This window comes from Sus scrofa, chromosome 14 (assembly GCF_054392235.1).
Source record: "Sus scrofa isolate SSC_HxYL_T2T_F1_AM1 chromosome 14, Sscrofa_HxYL_maternal_Yorkshire_Landrace_v2.0, whole genome shotgun sequence".
Taxonomy (NCBI): Eukaryota; Metazoa; Chordata; class Mammalia; order Artiodactyla; family Suidae; genus Sus; species Sus scrofa.
This window is the reverse complement of record NC_139396.1, coordinates 73340001-73363285: the sequence shown is the minus strand read 5'-3', so window position 1 is coordinate 73363285 and position 23285 is coordinate 73340001. Positions and strand designations below refer to the sequence as shown.

Below are 23285 nucleotides of genomic sequence, written 5' to 3'. Positions count from 1 at the left end.
CTTCATTTCTTTTTAATCTTTTTTCACTTTTCTTTTCCACATCAGTGATTTCCACTAGCCTGTTTGCCACATCACTTATTCATTCTTCTGCATCGTATATTCTGCTGTTGGTTGCTTCTTGTGAATTTTTTATTTCAGTTACTCTATTTTGCATCTCTGCTTGCTTTATCTTCCATTTCTTTGCTCAGTGTTTCTTGTAATTTATCAATCTTTGCCTCCAGTTTATTTCCAAGTTGTTTTTTTTTTTGTTTGTTTGTTTGTTTTTGCCTTTTAGGGCCATACCCGTGCCATATGGAGGCTCCCAGGCTAGGGGTCCAATTGGAGCTACAGCTGCTGGTCTACACCAGAGCCACAGCAATGCTAGATCCAAGCCACATCTGCAACCTACACCACAGCTCATGGCAACGCCAGATCCTTAACCCACTGAGCAAGGCTGGGGATTGAACCCACAACCTCATGGTTTCTAGCTGGATTCATTTCCGCTGAGCCACGATGGGAACTATTTCCAAGATCTTGAATTATCTATTATTATCATTAATCTAAAGTCTTGTTCACAGAGGTTGGTAATCTCCAGATCACTTAGAGGTTTTTCTTTTATTTTTTTTTGTTTTTCTCGTCCCCTTATCTCAGTCATAATTCCCTGCCATTTTATTTTGTATAGATTTTTTTTTTTGGGGTCTTTTTAGATCCACAACCATGGCATATGGAGATTCCCAGGCTAGGGGTCAAATGAAAACTATAGCCACCATCTTACACCACAGCCACATCAGATCTGAGCCACGTCTGCCACCTACACCACAGCTCATAGCAACAGCAGATCCTTAACCCACTGAGCAAGGCCAGGGATTGAACCTGTATCCTGATGTATAGTAGTCAGACTCGTTTCTGCTGAGCCACGACAGGACTCCATTTTGTATAGATTTTTGGTGTGGTCTCATTTTTGCAGACAAGAGGGTTATATAAGCCTCCCTTGCTTCTGATGTCTGCCCCCTGCCCCTTGTGGCTGAAGTTGGTACAGGGGCTTGGTGTAGGCTTCCTGATTGGAGGGACTGGTGCTTGCCCATTGGTAGGTGGGGCTTTGTCTCTGGTTGTTATTAGAGGTGGCTGTGTGCCTGGGGGTCTTTAAGCAGCCTGTTTGCTGATGGGTGGGGCTGTGTTCCCACCTGGATTATTGTTTGGCCTGTGGCTTCTCAGCCTGGATGGGTGGGGCCAGATTTTTCCAAAATGGCCACTTCCAGAGGAGCATAAGCTGATCTGATGATTATTCCCGAGACCTTTGCCTCCAATGTTCTTCCCCCACAACCAGCCACAGTCACCCTGTTTTCCCAGGAGATCCTCCAAGAACCTCAGACAGGTCTGACCCAGATTCCTATGGAGTCTCTGCTTTGCCCTGAGATCCAGTGCACATCAAAGTCTGTGTGCACTTTTCAAAAGTGGAGTCTCCATTTCCCCCAGTCCTGTGCAGCTCCTGAACACAAGCCCCACTAGCCCTCAATGCTAAATGCTCCTGGGGCTCTTCTTCCCAATGTCAGATCCCCAGGATGGGAACCTGAAATACGGATCAGAACTCTCACTCCCGTGGGTGAACCTATGCTATAAAGTTATTTTCCAGTCTGTAGGCCACCTATATCTATAAAGTTATTTTCCAGTATGTAGGCCACCCACCCAGCAGGTATGGGGTTGCTTATATCATGTAATTGCCCCTCCTACCATCTTGATGTTGCCTCCTCTTTGTCTTCTGGAGTAGGATATCTTATTTGATAGGCTGCAGGCTATTTGGTTGAAGGTTGTTCAGCAGTTGGTTGTAATTTTGTTGCTTTTATGAGAGAAGGTGAGTGCCAGTCCTTCTACTCCATCATCTTAATCCCATCTCTTGTTATCTTTAGTTGAAGATCTTTTCTGGTAGACTCCAGCCTTTTTCATCAGTAGGTATTCTGTACAAGTTGTGATTATGGTGTGCTTGTGAGAAGAGGTGAGCTCAGGGTCCTTCTACTCTCTCATCTTGAACATTCTCCCCCAAACTTAATTTTTACATGTTATTACCTCAGCCAGCTGTCATCATAGATTTGGATATAATAAAATTAATATAAAAATTAAAAGCCACGAAGAAAAGGAGGAATTAGAAGAGAAAGAGGAGACACTGATCTTAATCAAGTTCTTACTATTAGAAATTAAAATAAATAAAATTGTAAAAGGAAAAAAGTATCTTTGTAATTTTGTATAGAATCTATATAATGGGTGTCTCCTTGTAAGTGGAGGAAAGATAACAAATTTATTTTTGTCAATACAGTAATGTATTTTATATATCACCAATTTAGAAATTATGTTTTAATATATTGCTTCAAACCTCTATAAGTGGTAAAGTCACCATCCACTTTGGCTGAACAATTACATAGAGTAAGTCAGCCAAAATTCTTCCATTTCTATAAATCTTATAATATGGGTGGTATTGGTTAGTTCTTATAAATTGTTTGAATATTTGAATATCATAAAATCAAGTTGTCATTAAAAAATAGTATGTTTGGGAGTTCCTGTTGTGGCACAGTGGTTAATGAATCTGACTAGGAACCATGAGGTTGCGGGTTCGATCCCTGGCCTTGCTCAGTGGGTTAAGGATCCGGCGTTGCTGTGAGCTGTGGTGTAGGTGGCAGACGCGGCTCAGATCCTGCATTGCTGTGGCTCTGGTGTAGGCCGGCGGCTACAGCTCCGATCAGACCCCTAGCCTGGGAACCTCCATATGCTGCAGGAGCAGCCATAGAAAAGGCAAAAAGACAAAACAAAACAAAACAAAAAAAGTATGTTCATCAAAAATTCATTTTCAACAATATTCAGATTTTCACGATCTGCTAAATTCTAAGGCCACGTTACCAGCAAGTTTGGATACCTCTAGACATCTGTAAAATATGAATTCTACTCTTAAGAGAAGTATATAAATTCTCTATTTCTCATGATCTAAATTATAAAACATTCTAAGGTTTTGGAGATGGCCAAAAGATTCTAGATTTACAATAAGCCAACACATGTTGTACATAATCCTATAGGAAAAGAAATCTCAATTTTTAAATAGATGAGACTATGCACAGAAATAAAGTGCAACCAATTTCAAGTTTGAAAAGGAATTTTAAGAAAGAAGGAAATATCAGAACATATCATAACTGGTAAATAACTAACCTCGGGCTCCTTAAATTAGAACGTATTATGGAAAAGAAGAATTTCTCACACAGAGAGCTAAAATAGCATCTCTGGACTCCTTACAAAGAAAAAGATGATTATTGGAAATGTAATATTTCTGAACTGAAACTGAAATGACAAATCTCTACCAATCCCTTCCTTGCATAGATGAGAAATGAGAGGTGGAGTGGAGGGGGATCAGTTAGAAATCATAATTGGCTGTGTAACTTTGAACATCCATCAACTGATTGATGGAAAGGTTAAACTCACCATCATTAGTGAATAACCAGAGTAGAAGTAATAAACGACATGTATGGAAAACAGTCAGGAAAAAAATGGAAATAAACAGCCTTTTTGGTTCCCTCACATCTTATGAATTTTTCTCTTTTGTTACTTGAGTTGTGGAAGATCTTGTATTATACTCCAAAGCAAAATAGTACTTACCTGTCCCAATTAATGCAAGGAAGAAAAACAGTCTTATCCCAGTTCCACTTCATTAATGATCCTGGTAAACACAACAGCTTAGTTTCTCACCTCCTAACCACCTTCCTGCATCAACACCCATCTAGCCTCTAAGGTCAGTTTAACGAACAAAGCTCACAGAAAATGAATGGCTGAGGAACGTTTGTGCATGCCTACAAGTGAAGTGAAAGTACTGCAAGCAGTGATTTGGAAGCTACAAATAAATTATAGCTAGTTGTTAGGTTGGCAAATACAGAATCTATAAATAATGAGGATAAAATATATTAAGAAAGCAACTCTGGAAGCCAGAGTATTGCTCAGATGTGACAATAATGACAAACATTTTGAGTGCCCATTATGTTCCAGGAATACTTCTAAGTGCTTCGTAAAAAATTAGTACATTTAGGTCTCACAAAACCCCTCTGAGACAGGCATAATTATTGTCATCCCCATTTTGTAGATGAGGAAATTAAGGCAGAGGGAATAAAATACACTACTGAGGTTCCCCAGTTAATAGCAGAATAACTGGGATATGTGCCCAAGAAAAATGATGCAAAGGCCAATCCTCAATCACGTGAGGTGAATACCAGGAGAATTTTTACCACTCCGCAGTAAGCACCTCTGCTCTTCTGCTCTCATCAGTGCAGTCTCCAATATGTTTACTCGTTTCATCAAATATTTTCTGACTTGCCCAAAATGTCAGCTACCACATTAGCTACTGGAGGGATAGATAGAATATGGAGAGTCTTAGCTCAGAGGAGCTCAACTGTCTATAAGACATGCACAAAACAACAATTATGGGAAAGTAAGGTAAGTATAGGATCCCAGAGTAGAGGCATCAAAAGGGTTCTCGAGATTGAGACCTCTCAGGGGAAGTGTCTAAGAGAGAGTGAAGTTGACCTGAGTTTAGATTAAGAAATAGGAGTTCCATGGATTAAAAAGGGGCAGTAGGAGTGGAGAAGAAAAAGATATAAAAGACAGATGTTAGAGGTTTTCAGCAAACGAGCGTGTCTCCGTAAGGCTGGAATAAACCCGACCACGTAGCAAACAGTGGGTGATGAGGCTAAAGAAAGATGATGGCACGGGAAAGCTTGCATGTCAGACTCAGGAGTCTGAATCTTCTCTCAAGTGCTATGTATGAGCAGACAGCATACACTGAGTAAATGTGGATTTTAGAAGGATAGCGCCAGAGGGCTGTGGAGGGAAGCTCAGAAGGGACTGAGACTGCAAGTGACAAGCTCTGCTGGGAGACACTGCAGGGACCCAACGGGGCTGCAGCACGGGTGGGGGTGTGTGGAGGAGACCACGGCTGGAGGGATGGAGGGAACCACCTCCCATGCCCCTGAGACTCCTGGCCTGCCTTGTCTTCCCCATCACAACACCATACTCATTTCTACTTTTGTACCTTCACTCTCTTTTCCATCTGAAATACTCTTCTTCCCTCCCCTGTCCAAAATGATCACTCTGAGTACTCGATCTAAGTTTCACCTTTCCTAAGAAGCTGTTCTTAATTACTATTTCTCAGCAATGTTGCCATTTAAAAAAATTCTGTAACACAACATACACTAAATGCCTTGGCAAAATCACATTACATTTTGCAAATTATTTCACATACATGGAAGAACCTGGAACCTTACAATTCTTTGTATTTCCTTTAATACCTATCACATATATTTTGTACATAGTACATCAACAGATGTTCAGTAAAGGATAAGTACCCTTTATAGGCTAAGAACTTTTATTAGCTCAGTTATTTTAGAACAGCTACTTGAACTATTTGCTTTTCTCCACAGGCCATTAACAACATTACCCAGCACCAAGGAATTTTATACCTGCTAAAGCTCAGTAGAGCAAAGACATAACTACATTTTACTTCAAGTCCTACTGCCCCAGAGAAAAGCAAAAACAATGAGTGACCCTAAAGCTTTGTTCACATTTTCATCTCAAATTGTTTCAGATGCCTGCTAGTTTTAATTCTTAAACTGACAGATTGGTTTCTCTTTTTCATTTCTAAAAGAAAAGTCCAATTCTTTTTCTCTGAGCTAGTTGGAGTTTCCATAAAATGAAAATGTACTTTCCAGAAAAATTCTCTCTTCTTGTTAATGCATTACGGTGAACACCTTGCCAAATCCATTTGCAAAGTTGGTGCCTTCACAAGGAAGGCTATCTCTGCGTCTCTCCCTTTCCAAACCACCCCTCACCCCTCCCCAGACCCACTGAGTCAAAGTGTTTATCAAACACCCAAGAATGATCAGAGTCTGAGGTCAACTTCAAGGAAGACTAACACATGTTCTGGCCCCCAACCACTTCTTTCCCTCTCTTCTTTAAAACTTTTCCTTACTCTGGTCTATGTTTAACTGTTTACTTGTCTTGTGAATTGCTGTTTCATGCATTTATAATTAACTTGTGAATTCATGTCACTTTTTCCCTTAGAGTTTAGAAGGAACTTACATTAAACCATGTTTGCCCCAACCATCTGATCTATCTCATACATTCCAATGCAATTCAAGTGGCTTGTTTTCATGTCTCCATCATTATTCCTTCAGAATTATGTTTCCCCACACCATCCTTTTTATCTGACCAGTTCTTTTTTCACTCTTTTAACTTGTCTATGCCAAGACACATGGTCGTTAATCCCTCAAGCTCCATTGGCTAGGCTGCCCTACATTCTTCACATGCATACCCTTGATTTATTCCCCAATAAGAATGTTTCTGAAAATAACAATAAACTGTACTGACAGGTCACTTTAAAAGGAGAATCAATAGAAAAGAACATTCCTCAATTACGTCTGCAATTCAATTAGGCATTGAGAGGACCAGGAGGACTGACCACAGCAGGATCCTAGTGGAAGAGTTTTAAGCCAATTTCGAAAGAGGTTAAAACTGGACTGAAGAGTTCCCACTGTGGCTCAGAAGATTATGAACTTGACTAGTACCCATGAGGATGCAGGTTTGATGCCTGGCCTCACCGTGGCTGTGGCATAGGCTGGTAACTGCAGCTCCAATTCAACCCCTAGCTGGGAACTTCCATATGCCGCATGTGCAGCTGTGAAAAAGCAAAAACAAAAACAAAACACTGGACTGAGATAGGATTTTGTCACTCACCTTAAATTATAAGCATTTTTCAGACCTTTGAGAACTTATCTGCATATAAATTGTACAACATATGGGATAAGAGAGTACTGATTCTGTTTAATCTATTTTCATTATCTAACACTTTACAATAGATATGGCTATTCATAACTAATAAATACATAATCTGTAGGGAGGCCTAACTTTTAATTGCCTAATTGTATCAATTCTTAACCCAAAGCTAGAGTTTTTTTGGGGGTTTTCTTTTCTTTTTTTTTTTTTTGTCTTTTTGCCATTTCTTGGGCCGCTCCCGTGGCATATGGAGGTTCCCAGACTAGGGGTCGAATCGGAGCTGTAGCTACAGCAACGCGGGATCCGAGCTGCGTCTGCAACCTACACCACAGCTCACGGCAACGCCGGATCCTTAACCCACTGAGCAAGGGCAGGGATCGAACCCGCAACCTCATGGTTCCTAGTCGGATTCGTCAACCACTGCGCCACGACGGGAACTCCCAAAGCTAGAGTTTTAAAGATCAAATTTTATTCTATTTACCTTTCAACTAGTCCATTTACATCAGAAAGGTATTGAGAGAGTTAGGAAAATACTTCAAACCATATATTTTATACATAATTTCCAAAGCAAAAAATAAGTTAAAAACTAGGTAGTAACCAGTTTGCTGCCATATATTAATCTTAGACAAAGAAGTAAATGTTTCTAGAGAATGTAATTGATACTTTCCTATTTATATACTGTAGAATGTAAAAGGATTTACAGTTTAAATAGTATTTCAAATGTCAAAAAGAAAACAGAATTGATATGGTCCTGTTTCAGTTTTATGAAATAACTCTTTAGATACAGTAGATTTTTCAAGAGCATATTATTTGAAATTAAAATTATCAGTAAATGAGGTCTAAAGAAAGTAGTTTTATTTTAAAACTTCCTACTTCCACAGGACCATCAGTAAAGCACCCAAGGAGCAGCACTGGTTCTCTTCTTGTGTAGTGACAGCCATGTATGCTCTGGCTGTCAATACAGCCTTCCTTCTACCCCTTCTTGCTGAGAAAAGGCTTTACGAACCCTGTGTTTTTTCTAGGGATAGGGAGTTCTCAGAATTATTAATTATAGGGAGAAAGTAAAAGTCAAAACCCATTCAATAGAAGTTCCCATTATGGGAATACTTACTTCTCAGTTAATGTATTGTATTTTCTAGCTTCTAGACACTTAGAGAAGTGTCTTCTATTGAATGGGTTTTGACTTTTACTTGACATACAAGAAGGTGTGATTTTTTTGCGGGGGGGGGGTGCCCACAGCCATGGCATATGAAAGTTCCCAGGCTAGGGGTTGAATCCAAGCTACAGCTGCCAGCCTACTGCCATATCCACAGCAACACCAGAACTGAGCCATGTCTGCAACCCATACCTCATGGCAACACCAGATCCTTAATCCACTAAGTGGGGCCAGGGATCCAACCCACGTCCTCATGGATACTAGTTGGGTTCATTATTGCTAAGCCATAACAGGAACTCCAAGAATGTGTGAAATTTAAATCAATCTATCTCACCTTTGAGTTTCCAAGCTCTAACATCAGGTGTTTTTACATCATCCAGTTCATCAGGCTTTCTGCTTATTTATTGGCTTACAGCTCAAGAAAAACCAAAAATCACTATAATTTTATACACATGAATATCTACCTTGAATTATTACAGCTAGAATCTTTTTTTTTTTTTTTTTTTTTTTTTTTTTTTTTGTCTTTTTGCCTTTTCTAGGGCCTTTCCTGCGGCATATGGAGGTTCCCAGGCTAGGGGTCTAATCAGAGCTGTAGCTGATGGCCTACGCCAGAGCCACAGCAACGCGGGATCCGAGCCGCGTCTGCGACCTACACCACAGCTCACGGCAATGCCGGATCCTTAACCCACTGAGCGAGGCCAAGGATCAAACCCACAACCTCATGGGGTTCCTAGTTGGATTCATTAACCACTGCACCAGGACGGGAACACCTACAGCTAGAATCTTAATCTATAGAACAATGTTATATGTGTTTTATTACTGTTGATAGTATAGAATACTTTCTCAAAAAAAAAAAAAAAAAGAACACTTTCTGCCCATGTTTTATTTGGCATTATCAAAGATAACAGAGAATCCAGTAATATATGCCATGCCCTAGAGATAAGAATGAGAAAAATCTAATGTATTATCTCAGATCATAAGTTAGGCATGCAGGAGTGCCCTCCGTGATGCAGTGGGATAGGCAGTGTCTCTGCATCACTAGGATGCAGGTTCAATCCCAGCATGGTAGGGTTAAAGGATCTGGTGTTTCCATAGCTGTGACATAGGTTGCAACTGCAGCTCAGATCTGACCCCAGCTCAGGAATTCCATGTGCTGCTAGAAAGCCAAAAAAGGATAAAAACACCAAAACCAAAAATCCCCAACAACTTAGGCATGCCAAAAAAAAAAAAAAAAAAAAAAAGAAAAAGCTACAAAAATAATGAGAAGATATTTAGAGGACATTATTTTTCTTAATTATTTCTCACTTCCTCTTTCCCTTTTATTTTTCTTCATTGTATTAACTATTGGCTAATCACTATACAGTTAATTAATTCTCAACTAAGTCTACCACGTCTCTTCAAGTAAACTGACGTAGGTCTCTGCTCTTAAAAAAAAAGGAGTTCCTATCGTGGCGCAGCGGAAACAAATCCGACTAGGAACCGTGAGGTTGCAGGTTCGATCCCTGGCCTCACTCAGTGGGTTACAGATCTGGCATTGCCATGAGTCTGGCATCGCTGTGGCTGTGGCATAAGCTGGCAGCTACAGCTCGGATTAGATCCCTAGCCTGGGAACCTCCATACACCTCGGGTGAGGCCCTAAAAAAACAAAAAGACAGAAAAAAAAAAAAAACCTGAAAAAACAAAAGAAGACGCAGCTAGGAAAAATCTGTTTTATGACATTATCCTTACAAGTATTCTTTACTTATGATAATGACCAAACTAGTTGCTCTTTAAGGTTACACCTGCAGCATATGGAAGTTCCCATGCTAGGGGCCAAATTGGAGCTGCAGCTGCCAGCCTATAACACAGCCACAGCAATGCCAGATCCGAGCCACGTCTGTGACCTACACCACAGCTCACGGCAATGCCAGATCCTTAACCCACTGAGCAAGGCCAGAAATCAAATCCACATCCTCATGGATCCTAGTTGGGTTTGTAACCTGCTGAGACAAAACGGGAACCCCGATCTAGCTATATTTTTGAAAAGCACCAGTGAATTTATAAAATGAAGTTCTCAACCAATGTTACATCCTTATTTCTCCTCCAGGAGGAACAAACTTTCATGTATGATACAGGGCTTCTTCTTTGGAAAAGGGGTCATTTTATACTTGGAAAAGATCTCAAAAATCATTACATTCTTTAATTTTACAGAGAAGAACACTATGTTTCAGATAGCCTGAGTATGTTGTCACAAACTAAACATAAACTGACGTGGGCCTGAAATCTAGGAAGGAGCCGTTGCATTTTCTACTTTGACCACACTCCACAAAACACTCTTCTTACTGGTAATTTCTAATACTAGTTATTTTCAAAAGAATAGTAGGGAGAATGTAGAAGTTAACTGAAAAAGTGGTTTTATATTCAAAAGAGCAATTGCTAACCACAATTACTATTCTAAATAAATGCTTCCTATTTTTGCAAGAAGTGCAGTTTGGTGGGGGGAGAAAAAGCCATAACATTTGGCTTGTTACAGAACAGAGAAGTTTCTGTGGAAATGAAACAGACACTAATTAATGTTTCTTCCACCAAAGCAACTTAAGAATACTGACTTTAGAAAAGCTCTGACACACTTTTAAAAACATCGTATTCACATGACTATTAGTTCAATCAGGCACAGTTCTCTATGACACCTGGAGTGCCCACTGTCTCCTGCCAGCTCTACTATTTGGCTGGATATAGAATGATACAGATTTTGAGAAACTTGTACTCAGTTCCACTTCGAGGCTGAATTCCTTGGCAAAGCCTAAATGGAAGAAAACATCCCCTTCTACCTAACTTGAGTCTTCTGCAGGCAGAGAAACACAGGCCTCCTACCTGGCTGGGCAGATAGGAAGATAAATCAGAATTAGTCACAATTTTAAGACAAATAAGAGAGAAAGGGACCCAATATCCTAATTAAATTTTCTTACCTGCTGAACAGCATCTGAACATTTTTTCGGAGTTTCTAAAACAGCAGACTGAGATTCTGGGTTGAAAAGGAAGAAGATAATAAATATGTTAAACAGCAAAGTTTCCCTTTTCTTCAATCAGAAACGAAACTAAAATATATCTTTAACCGTAAATACCAAAAATATTCAGGTTACCCTCCAATTATCCCTCCATGTTATACGGACGTAACTGCTTTTCAGTATATGTAACACACAAAATGACTAACACTTATATCATTAGTTATTTTTAAAATTAGATTAGCCCTATGCCTTTCTTTACACCTTGATCATGATTATTCTTTCTCAACTGCTCATTTCTACTTTATGTCAGGAATTATCTGCTAAGATATTCACTGTTTATATAATTTACTTAAGTCTGTACAATGATAGAAACCAGCTCCCCAGTCTGGAAGGACAGAATCTTGACTGCCTCATCTGACTACTGACAATTGACCTTCCAATTTTAATGAGAGATAATGAACCCTCAACCAAGAAGCACTGAATAACAAGGAATTTTTCTTCTTTAAGTTTTTATCACTTGGGAAACTAACGGGACAGCAAATTCTTCATGCTGGAAAACCTAAGGGACAACCAAGTCTATGTTTTGTTTTGTTTTTAAGCTAGGGGATGCTCTCTTCTAAGTGAGCTTGTGAGGGAGTTTAAAAACATAAAAGAACCTCCAGAAATCCCTGAAAGTGCTCTGTGGTTCGGAGTCTGAAAACAGCTCATCTTGTCCATCCTGGCCATTTATGGTGAGCCCAGATGCAAGCAGCTGGTAGTGAGATGAAGACTAGAGTCTGTCTCCTAGCCCCCGACTGGCACAAAGGCCTGATACCTGACTACACACAGCAGTTATTCTGCGGGATACTTTAGATATTCCTAATTTAGCAGCATTTTAATTAATGTATGTGACAATCTATAGAAAAAATAAAAGGCATTTATTATTTAAATCATATTACATATGTTAAACCACACTGAAAATTTTCATTTCACTTACATTAAAGCAGTCTCCACCTGGGCCCATAAGCTTTCTTCCACCTGCCCACACCCCTGACCTCTCTAAGCACCTGAGCCTTCCCCACCTGCTCCCTGCACTCCAGCCACACTGGCCTTCCCACTGCCCTTGAACATGCCAGTCATTCTCCCTCCAAGGGGTATCTGGTGTGCACACCCTCTGGCCCCTTGGCCTTGGCCTCTGTGCAGCCCTCCCTGTGCACTCTGTTTAAAGCAACAGCCCCACCTGATCCCTAGCATGCCCCATTCCCGGCTGCTTTCTTCACAATGTAAATCCTCAAACAAAATGCTGTGTAATTCACATTTGTGACTTCTCGCTCTTAACCAAAAAATAAATAAAACTCTATGAAGACAGAGACTTTATAGATTTTTTTTTTTCTTATTGAAGCCTCAGACTCTTGACACCTGGCACAGAATAGATGTTTAAAATATTTGTTGAGTAGTTGTAGGAGGAAATGAAAGAAGAGATCAAAGAATGATCAGACCACGGATGTGAAGTGGAAGTTGCCAGGAAGAGTGGGCACTAAGCCCTGAAAAGGGAGTAGGGATGTGAGCCAGCAGAGACCGCTGCACCTGAGCTCTGAGCAGCTATTTCCAACAACATCCCTGAGAAAAGCATGAAGTAGTCACTCACCCACCAACAGGTGTCACTGCAGCAACAGAATATTAACAAGTGGCTTTAAAATACAAGCGTTTCCTTTGCTGTGCAAAAGCTTTTCAGTTTGATGAGGTCCCATGGGTTTATTTTTGCTCTAATTTCTATTGCTTTGGGAGACTGACCTGAGAAAATATTCATGATGTTGATGTCAGAGAGTGTTTTGCCTATGTTTTCTTCTAGGAGTTTGATGGTGTCCTGTCGTATATTTAAGTCTTTCAGCCATTTGGAGTTTATTTTTGTGCATGGTGTGAGGGTGTGTTCTAGTCTCATTGCTTTGCATGCAGCTGTCCAGGTTTCCCAGCAATGCTTGCTGAATAGACTTTCCTTTTCCCATTTTATGTTCTTGCCTCCCTTGTCAAAGATGAATTGACCATAGGTGTCAGGGTTTATTTCCGGATTCTCTATTCTGTTCCATTGGTCTGTCTGTCTGTTTTGATACCAGTACCACACTGTTTTGATGACTGTGGCTTTGTAGTATTTCTTGAAGTCTGGGAGAGTTATGCCTCCTGCTTGGTTTTTGTTTCTCAGGATTGCTTTGGCGATTCTGGGTCTTTTGTTGTTCCATATAAATGTTTGGATTGTTTGTTCTAGTTCTGGGAAAAATGTCATGGGTCATTGGATAGGGATTGCATTGAATCTGTAGATTGCTTTGGGTAGTATGGCCATTTTCACAATATTGATTTTCCCAATCCAGGAACATGGAATATCTTTCCATTTCTTTACATCTTCTTTGATTTCTTTGATTAAAGTTTTATAGTTCTCAGCATATAGGTCCTTTACCTCTTTGGTCAGGTGTATTCCGAGGTATTTGATTTTGTGAGGTACAATTTTAAAAGGTATCATATTTTTGTATTCCTTTTCTAATGTTTCATTGCTGGTATACAGAAATGCAACTGACTTCTGAATGTTAATCTTATATCCTGCCACTTTGCTGAATTTATTAATCAGTTCAAGGAGTTTTGGGGTTGAGTCCTTAGGGTTTTCTAGGTATAGTATCATGTCACCTGCACACAGTGACAGTTTGATCTCTTCTCTTCCTATATGGATGCCTTTTATTTCTTTTGTTTGTCTAATTGCTGTACAAAAGACAACTTACAGAATGGGAGAAAATAGTTTCAAATGATGCAACCAACAAGGGCTTAATCTCTGGAATATATAAGCAACTTATACAACTCAACAGCAAAAAAACCAATCAATCAATGGAAAAATAGGCAAAAGACCTGAATAGACATTTCTCCAAAGAAGATATACAGATGGCCAACAAACACATGAAAAAATGCTCAACATCGCTGATTATAAGAGAAATGCAAATCAAAACTACCATGAGATACCACCTCACACCAGTCACAATGGCCATCATTAATAAATCCACAAATAACAAGTGCTGGAGGGGCTGTGGAGAAAAGGGAACCCTCCTGCACTGCTGGTGGGAATGTAAACTGGTACAGCCACTATGGAGAACAGTTTGGAGATACCTTAGAAATCTATACATAGAACTTCCATATGACCCTGCAATCCCACTCTTGGGCATCTATCCGGACAAAGCTCTACTTAAAAGAGACACATGCACCCGCATGTTCATTGCAGCACTATTCACAATAGCCAGGACATGGAAACAACCCAAATGTCCATCGACAGATGATTGGACTCGGAAGATGTGGTATATATACACAATGGAATACTACTCAGCCATAAAAAAGAATGACATCATGCCATTTGCAGCAACATGGATGGAACTAGAGACTCTCATACTGAGTGAAATGAGCCAGAAAGACAAAGACAAATACCATATGATATCACTTATAACTGGAATCTAATATCCAGCACAAATGAACATCTCCTCAGAAAAGAAAATCATGGATTTGGAGAAGAGACTTGTGGTTGCCTGATGGGAGGGGGAGGGAGTGGGAGGGATCGGGAGCTTGGGCTTATCAGACACAACTTAGAATAGATTTACAAGGAGATCCTGCTGAATAGCATTGAGAACTATGTCTAGATACTCATGTTGCAACAGAAGAAAGGGTGGGGGAAAAACTGTAATTGCAATGTATACATGTAAGGATAACCTGACCCCCTTGCTGTACAGTGGGAAAATAAAAATAAATAAATAAATAAATAAAAATGAGAAATAGTAAAAAATAAATAGATAAATAAAATACAAGCGTTTTTTTCAAATACTGTATTTCACAGAGTTTATCAGAGATTCTTCTCTCTTATACTAACAAATCTCTATTCTGATCTTAACACCAGAGTTAGCCAATTCTGAAGAAAGATCTTTAACATCAAAACTTGGAATGGTTACTATTAAAGCAAATCCAGACTCTGGAATACTTGTTTTGTGTTGTTTATAGTCACCTCCAAATCCTCCCAAACACAACAGACTTGAGAAAACATCCTGGGGCTCTGCATACATGAAAAAGCATTCTCTTAGTCTTCCATGAAGGAGACATCTTCTGTGTAGGTGCAAAAAATGCCCACAAGATCTCTGGGGGGTGGGGGGGGGGCAGGGGGGCAGGGGGGAACGCCAACAGCCCTTTACCTCAGAGATGCATATAGCGTTTTCTATCGTCCTACACTTGGTGACTTGTCTATAAAGCAAATTCTGAACTCTCATGGTAAATAAAAGGAATACAGCTCACCATAACATTGAACTATGACTTATCAATCTTTTAATCTTCTGAACACCTAAACTTTGAGTTTCTAATTCAATGGCTACCTGAACTAAATTCATTCTCCCATCCTCTTCTCTTTCACTACACTTATTTCCTTGAATTAGTGTGACAACATCTAGGAGAAATTATACATCAAAATATTCTCTTCAAAATTATAAGCTGAAATACAGAAGTTCTAGAGGGTCAAGATTGTAAGATGAAAAAATGTACAGAATAACTGTACTACAAAATAGAGGGAAATGAATGAGAATAATCAAGAGAAGAAAGAAAAATAAATGTTAAGGAGAAGGAATATAGTAGAGAATAAAAGAAAGAGAAGAAATAAGGGAAAGGGAAAGACTAAAGAGAAGCTTGAGAAATCACAACAAGTAGTATGAATAGAGAAAAGACAGTAGCCTGGAGCTAATGAGCAGTGATCTGGTCCTTGAGTCATGGCTCCAGTCATTGGCGGGTGTGTGTGCAGCCCACTTAGTCCTCATGCAAATTCCCATGGCGGCCACTTCCGATACGCTCCTCCCCAGGATCCAGGAACTGCCTTCTCCTCAGCTCTGGACCCAACACAGTCCCTATTCATCCACAGGATGGTTGTTTTAGAGTAACCCAGTGAGAGTCTCTCAAGGGCATATTTTAAACTGCCAACTCCTTCATTCTCCCTTCTTAAGAATTAAGAAACTAGACTGGTTTCAAAAAACATCACTGTGAAGCAAAGTGGGAGAAAGTATATTCCTGCCAAAACTTTAAATGTTCCATTTTTTTTTAACAAATGCTGGAGAGGCTGTGGAGAGAAGGGAACACTCCTTCACTGTTGGCGGAAATGTAAATTGGTACAACCACTATGGATAACAGTACAGAGGTACCTTAGAAAACTAAATATTGAACTACCATATGACCCAGCAATCCCATTCTTGGGCATATATCCCAAAACTTTCCTTGAAAAAGACACATGCAGTCATATGTTCATTGCAACACTATTCAAAACAGCCAAGACATAGAAACAACCTAAATGTCCACTGACAGATGAATGAATTAAGCAGATGTGGTATATATACACAATGGAATACTACTCAGCATAAAAAAGAACAAAATAATGCCATTTTTAGCAACATGGATGGAACTAGAGACTCTCATACTGAGTGAAGTAAGTCAGAAGAGAAGGACAAATACCATGTGCTATCACCTATATCTGGAATTTAATATATGGCACAAATGAAACTTTCCACAGAAAAGAAAATCATGGACTTGGAGAACAGACTTGTGGTTGCCGAGGGGGAGGGGGAGGGAGTGGGATGGGCTGGGAATTTGGGGTTAACAGATGCAAACTATTGCCCTTGGAATGGATAAGCAATGAGATCCTGCTGTATAGCACTGAGAACTGTATCTAGTCACTTATGATGGAGGATGATAATATGAGAAAAAGAATATGTATGTATGTGTGACTGGGTCACCTGCTGTACAGTAGAAAACTGACAGAACACTGTAAACCAGCTATGATGGAAAAAATAAAAATCATTTAAAAAATAAATAAATGTTCCATTTTTTAAAGGTTTCTAGAGAAAATTGCTAGGCTCCCCAAAATTCTAAACATGTCTCAGAAATGATCTCTTTATCATCACAAATAAGCCTATGAATTATAAAACAAAACATCCATAGATGAATTTTACATTTGTAGAGAGGACATGAAGAAAATGAGTAAGAAAAGTCACCTCTTTAAAATACACAAAATATGTCTTCTGAAGATGAACTAAGCAGTCTCCAAAAAGTTTTACATTAATGAAAAGTGCACTTATATAAAATTATTAAACTAACTTATTTAATGCTATACATCAATTTGATTCAAATCTAGTCAATTTAATTGGAAGATAATTCATTAAATTCATTTAAATAGCAGGACTTATGATTATCAGGCCTAACAAATAGCAGCTGTCTTTAATTCTGGTATAATGTCCTTCCACAAATGAAGATGGGGTTAAACATGTATTTTCCTAAAAGAGGCCAACTCTGTATTCTGCTCATTTGATTATTTGAGTCTGGATCTGTCATTGCCAACAAAGGATGTCCACACTTGGGTGTTAGTTTGCATAGAGAAGGGGGAAATGCAGGCTGATTTTTAAAAAATTGAACATGGAGAATTACCTACAGGAGACACAGTTCATCTGTTCTAGGACATTTTAACTCCTGACCAAGTAATAGGTTGAGAAATCAATGTTATCACACACCCCCAGGGCCCTGACAGAATTTCTGCTCTACCTCAAGTGAATATGATTAAAACACTGGGACAAAACCTGGAAATGAGGTGAGGATGCTGTATTTGCATTACATCTTACAGGATTTCTTTTATTAAGAACCAATAGAAACACTTCTTTTGATAACTAGAAGCCAGAAAAGTTGTGCTTCTGAGACTGTTTCTTTTAATCTCACAGATAGAGGGCATGATATAGAATTATTCTCATTTCCCTTTCTATTTTAAACCTGAGGAATAAATTTCCAACTACCTTTAAATACTGCAAGCCCTTCTAAAATACACTGCAATGTGCTAGCTTACTTCAGCTTCATGTTATTGTCCCACCCTAAGTTCCCTTCAGTTTTTACTATATTTTCCTTTGTAATGGTTTTGTACACCTTACATACTCAAAAGCTGCTCAGATCTTTTTTTGGAGCCAAGGTGGGTTATATTCCTTTCAGCCAGCATGCAAACACAATGTTTATGATTTCTATCAGCTCTCCTTCCATATTTTCTTTCAGGATTTTCTGTGCCCAAATTGCCTTTCTGAAATCAGTCTTCTGTTCACTCCCTCGGTCATTCACAATTTTAAAGAAAGATAAGGGCCTTGATTTTCCAAAGATGTACAGAGACTAATCAAGACTCTGTTCATATCCAGACATCCTGATTCTGTTTTTCATGAATTCAAAACTAAAGTTAATCATCCTTTTGTCAATCTATTGAATAATCTTTGAAACTTAGTACTGAGCTTCTGAAATGGTCATGGGATGTTTGAGCACACACACAAAACGCCATCAAATACTTGCGTTCATGTGCCGAGTAGGTATTTCATTTATTTATATCTTTTCCAACGATCTTCATTTATTCACTCAAATGTTTAAGTACATACTGTGTGTCCAAAGGTCTTGAAATGTTAGCAGTCTACACAGAAGACAGATAACAGATAAAATACATATTTAAATAATTCGAATGATAGAGATACTAATAAAATGCTATGCGTCTCTAGAAGAAAGAACCACCATACTGTGGAGGGGGGTTCCATCAAATAAGTAAAGGAAAATGAAGAGAGGAAAGATAGAGAAAACAAGATAAATGTCTTATTAATGTATCTGCCACCAACATTTGGAGCACATTGCTTCCTAACCTCCCATCCAGCCTTGTCCTTCCAGGGGACATCCAATAGACTTCCCACTCACTATCAGCACCCTGGGCTCCTCTGTGAGGACAATGCAAACATGCTATAGGGAGCAGGATGGGAGTGGAAGATTCACAGGAATCTGTAGCCCTTGTGAAGCTCCCTGGTTGGAAAGGACACCCAGGCTACCCTCTGTACTCAGACTCACATAAAGGAGGGTCTGTTTCTTCATCAACAGATGAAGGTGGAGAAAAATCAGTTTCACAAAATGCAGCATGGAAAAACAAAAGTGAGATCCATGAGAGAGGCAGAAAAAGCAGCACCTCGAATCTGAATTAGTCAGACATGTAAATTAGTAACCCATATTAAGAAGTGCCAGAAGACAAAGGAAAAAAGAAAAATCAAGTTGCCAGTTCAGTAAGATGGAACCATCACTATTTCTTTTTCAAAAAGAGCTCTTTAACTTTAAATTAAAATTGAAAGAGACCAAATGTTGCAAATAGTGATTTTAGCCATAATGTCACGGCACAGTAATATGCAACAATCACTGTCAAGTCACTATGTTATCAAAGTTTGCAATTCATATCTATTTTATTAAAAATAGGAAGGGGGGCCTTCAGCAGTACTGGGGGCCGGGGGGAGCTCAACACCGGCCCAGGGATGCCGGTGGGTGTGTAGTGGGCGGGGCGGAGGCGAGGGGCACTGGGACCTAAGCTTCTCTTGTAAGAGAGGCTGCCCAGGAACGAAAGAGAGGCAGAGCCATGCAGTGGATACTGGGGACCTCTAGTGTCGGGTTCCATGATTTCCAGATCTGGCGCCGGAAGTGGCCGGCACTTCCACACTGGGGATGCGGTGCTCAGCCCTGGTCAGGAACCCAGGCCACAAAGGCCTGAGGCTCGCTTATGAAGAGCTTGACTCCAACTGAGAAGACCTAGACCCCAACCTGGAAGAGCTGGACCCTGTCTCTGAAAACCCAGGGCCTGACCGGCTAGACCTCAACACTGTCTCTGAAGACTTAGACCTAGCTATGAAGACCTGGAGCCTATCTCTGAGGATCTGGATCCCGATGTGGAAGCTCCAGGCTCCATATCTGGGACCTGTCACTAGGAACCCCAAAATCTCGACCCTGTGTCTTCAAGTTTCGATGACCCAGGGGTCATCGGCCCAGTCCTCCTAGTTCTCGACCGTAATAGCAACATCCTCTGTTCCACTGCCACCCCAACTTGGACCCTCTCTCACCCGACCTCACTGCCACCCCCAAGATCCTGGCCACCAGATCCTCAGGGTTCCCTGCATCTGCCAGCCTGCCCTGGCCCTTCTCCTGCTCAAACTGCAGGCAAGCTTACCGCCGCAGCCATGATAGCGAGAAGCCCCGCCTCTGCCCCAACTGCCGTAAATCACTCAGCCACACACTACGGTGGCCCAGCACAGCGGCATCCACACGCCTGGAGGGCACTACCAGTGCGCAGGTGCAGCAAGGCCTTTGGCTGGCACTCTACGCTGCTGAAGCACCACAGCAGCCACAGCGGCGAGAAGCCACACAACTGCCTGTGTGCAGCAAAGACTTTACCATGGCTTGTGGCTGGTATAGCACCTGCACACACAGGGTGGCCCATGGCCACACAAGTGTAGGGTGTGCAGCCAAGGGTTTCAGGAAGGGCCTTTAGCCACAGCTCCCACCTGCAGTACCACCTGCACATTCACACAGGCCAGCGGCCCCATGCCTGCCCCACCATCCAAGGCGAGCTGGCAGAGATTGGCACTGCTGCAGCACCTGCATGTGCATTTGGGCAAGCACCCCTACCACTGCCAGCTCTAGGGTAGGGCCTTTGGCAAAGCCTCCAGCCTTACCAAGCACAAGTGGGTGCCACGAGGGGCATGGCTGCTGCAGTGGCTGCAATTATCACCACTGCCCTGCCTGGGCCTCAGCCCTGCTTTGATGTTGAGGCTGGGACAGGTCTCCCCCTCCTGAGTCCCAATGCTGTCTATGTGCTGGGCTCTGCCCTAGACGCCAGCTCTGGCCTTGGTCCTGACCCTGGCTCTGTGCTGGGCTCCCACCCCAAACCCAGCCCCAATCCCTGGCTCTGGATCTACCCCTACCCTGTTTCTATCAAATCTTCTGACCCTATGCCTGGGTACAATACCAGCTTTGTAGCCAGCCCTGACCACTCATCTGGTCCCAGCCCTGGTCCTAATCCTGTGCCCAGCTTTGACCCCAACTCTGAGTCCCACCCTTACCCTGGCTCTCCCACCCATGAAACTGTCGGCCCAGATCTCCCTACTGGGGAGTCCCAAGTGGGTGCAGGAGCAGGGGCACTCCTTGGGCCCAATGGCTGAAGAGTATGCTGGCACCCAGAGGGGCCTGGGAAAGTTGTATGTTGTACAGTTAATAAAATCCTCCTACTACAAACAAATAAACAAACAAACCCCAAACAAAAACAGACTCTATGCAAGGTTTTCACTATATTATCGACATCCTCACTTTTACCACTGATTGGGGGCCAAGGAGAGGGAGGGTGAAAGGTCCTGCAGAATCACAGCAGGAAAAAGTGAGATGGGCTATTAGACCACTTGGACAAGAACAGTTGTTGGGCTTTTGGATTTATAACAGATCAACAGGAGAAAAACAAGTTACTACATTTACCTATTTTCTACTTACCTCCAACATCCTCTTTAAGAATGAATATTTTAGGAGTTCCTGTTTGTGGCTCAGTGGTAATGAATCTGATGAGGATGTGGATTTGATTCCTGGCCTTGCTCAGTGGGTTAAAGGATTCCACATTGCTGTGGCTGGGGAGTAGACTGGCAACTACAGCTCTGATTTGACTCCTGGCCTGGGAACTTCCATATGCCACGGGTACAGCTCTAAAAAAAAAAAATTTGCTTTTTAGGGTCACACTTGTGGCATATGGAAGTTCCCAGGCTAGGGGTCTAATTGGAGCTATAACTGCCAGCCTACACCACAGCCACAGCAACACAGGATCCAGGCCATGTCTGAGATCTACACCTCAGCTCATGGCAACACCAGATCCCCGACCCACTGAGCAAGGCCAGGGATGGAACCCGCATCCTCGTGGATACTAGTCTGATTCATTTCCACTGTGCCACAATGGGAACCCCCAAGAAGGCATATTTTAAAAGAAGACAAGTTATTCTGTTAAAAATGACTGCTCTAGCATTTAATAATTTACATCAAATAATGAAGGAAAAACTAGGTTACAAATTTCCTGTCATCAATTCCAACTATCATAGTTTACCAAGCTAAAATTCTGATTATCATTGATGAACCTTCTATCTGGTGTTCCTCTAGTATACAACAAAATCAGTAAGATTCAATGTTTCATAACTTTTAAAAATGGCCCTAAAATTTTAGAGCATACTACAAATGTTTCAGTTAGAAAAGCTGAGAAAGACAAACACACTAAAGAAAAAAATTAAAACATTACCCTAATCAATGATGTAAAACACAAGATATGAACAACTGTTGAAAAGAACTCCCAATGAAATTGATTAATTCTACTTTATCTACATGTGGCTATTTCCTAACCAGTAAGTAAATTTCAACATAAACAAATAGTGTATTAATGGGATTAATACTTTCAGTACATGCTTTAAAAAAAAAAAACAACTAAATATGCTTTTATGTGCTTTTTTCCCCCAGGTGTTATTATGTCAGATCCTCCTTGTCCCTGAAGATCTCTGCGTTAAGGAACTCTACCTTGGCCCTTGATCAGCTGTACTGTGTACCCTAAGAAACTCAGAGCCCTACATGGGACATGTTTCTTACATCCATCTCCCATTTGTTGCTCATTTCAGGGAGTCCACCAAGTAAACACAAAGCAGCGATTCAAAAGCACAGGGCATTAAAATGGGAACATGCAGGCTTGGGTGTAGGCCCCCATCCAGGGCAAAGAAGAGAGAGGTGAAAGCATTGGTCCACGACTGGGAGCAAAACAGAGGTAATGAGCACTAAGCTCTCACTGAAGACCTTTGGGCAGGAACTGAGAATAAAGTCACTGACAATGTGGGTCACTGTTGGTCTTAAAGGGAACTCTTGTGGAAGATAATGACTGCATTCTAAATGCTAATTCAATGGTTTAAAATACTCTATATAATTCTCAAAATATCCCTGTGCGATGGATGTTATTCTTATCACCATTTTACAGGTGAGGAAAAATTGAGAACAGTGCTTATTAGCAAACTTGCTCAATATTACAAAGCTGATTAATTGGCAGAGGCCAAGCTCCATGCTCTTATGCTACACTCTTTATTGCAAGTCCACATTAGGCTATCCCACTATCTTTCTCTTAGTAATTCAATGAGGGGAAAAGATCAAAATCCTAAACTCTAATACCCATGCTACTAGCACTTAGGAAAATTTGGTGAGGGAGAGATTTCTGTTTTTTTAAACTTTTTTCCTACAATATTTTATTGCAATTTTTTTTTTTTTTTGGCATGCAGAAGTTCCTGGGCGAGGGATCAAACCCATGCCACAGCTGTAACCAGAGCCACAGCAGTGATGATGCCAGATCCTTAACCCAGTGAGCCACCAAGGAACTCTAGGAAGGACTTCTTTTTTACATTTTTTTTTTTTTTTTTTTTTTTTTTTTTGCTTTATAGGGCTGCACCCGCAGCATATGTAGGTTCCCAGGCTAGAGGTCAAAATCAGAGCTACAGCTGCCGGCC

General features: G+C 40.8%; 1 protein-coding gene and 1 pseudogene across 8 annotated transcripts in view; one reads left to right on the top strand and one right to left on the bottom strand.

The window, feature by feature from the left end:
• Positions 1–23285, bottom strand: part of FMN2 (formin 2) — a 305517-nt gene that overhangs the window by 181667 nt on the left and 100565 nt on the right. For all 8 annotated transcript variants that reach the window (XR_014827783.1, XM_021081836.2, XM_084996812.1 and 5 more), the window contains one exon: positions 10882–10937. Coding sequence is in view for 4 of the 8 variants with exons in the window: in XM_021081836.2 (XP_020937495.2) it covers positions 10882–10937 (56 nt within the window). In the remaining 4 variants the exon portion in view is untranslated. The remainder of the gene's footprint in view (positions 1–10881; positions 10938–23285) is intronic.
• On the top strand, positions 18717–21093 carry LOC146396690 (uncharacterized; annotated as a pseudogene).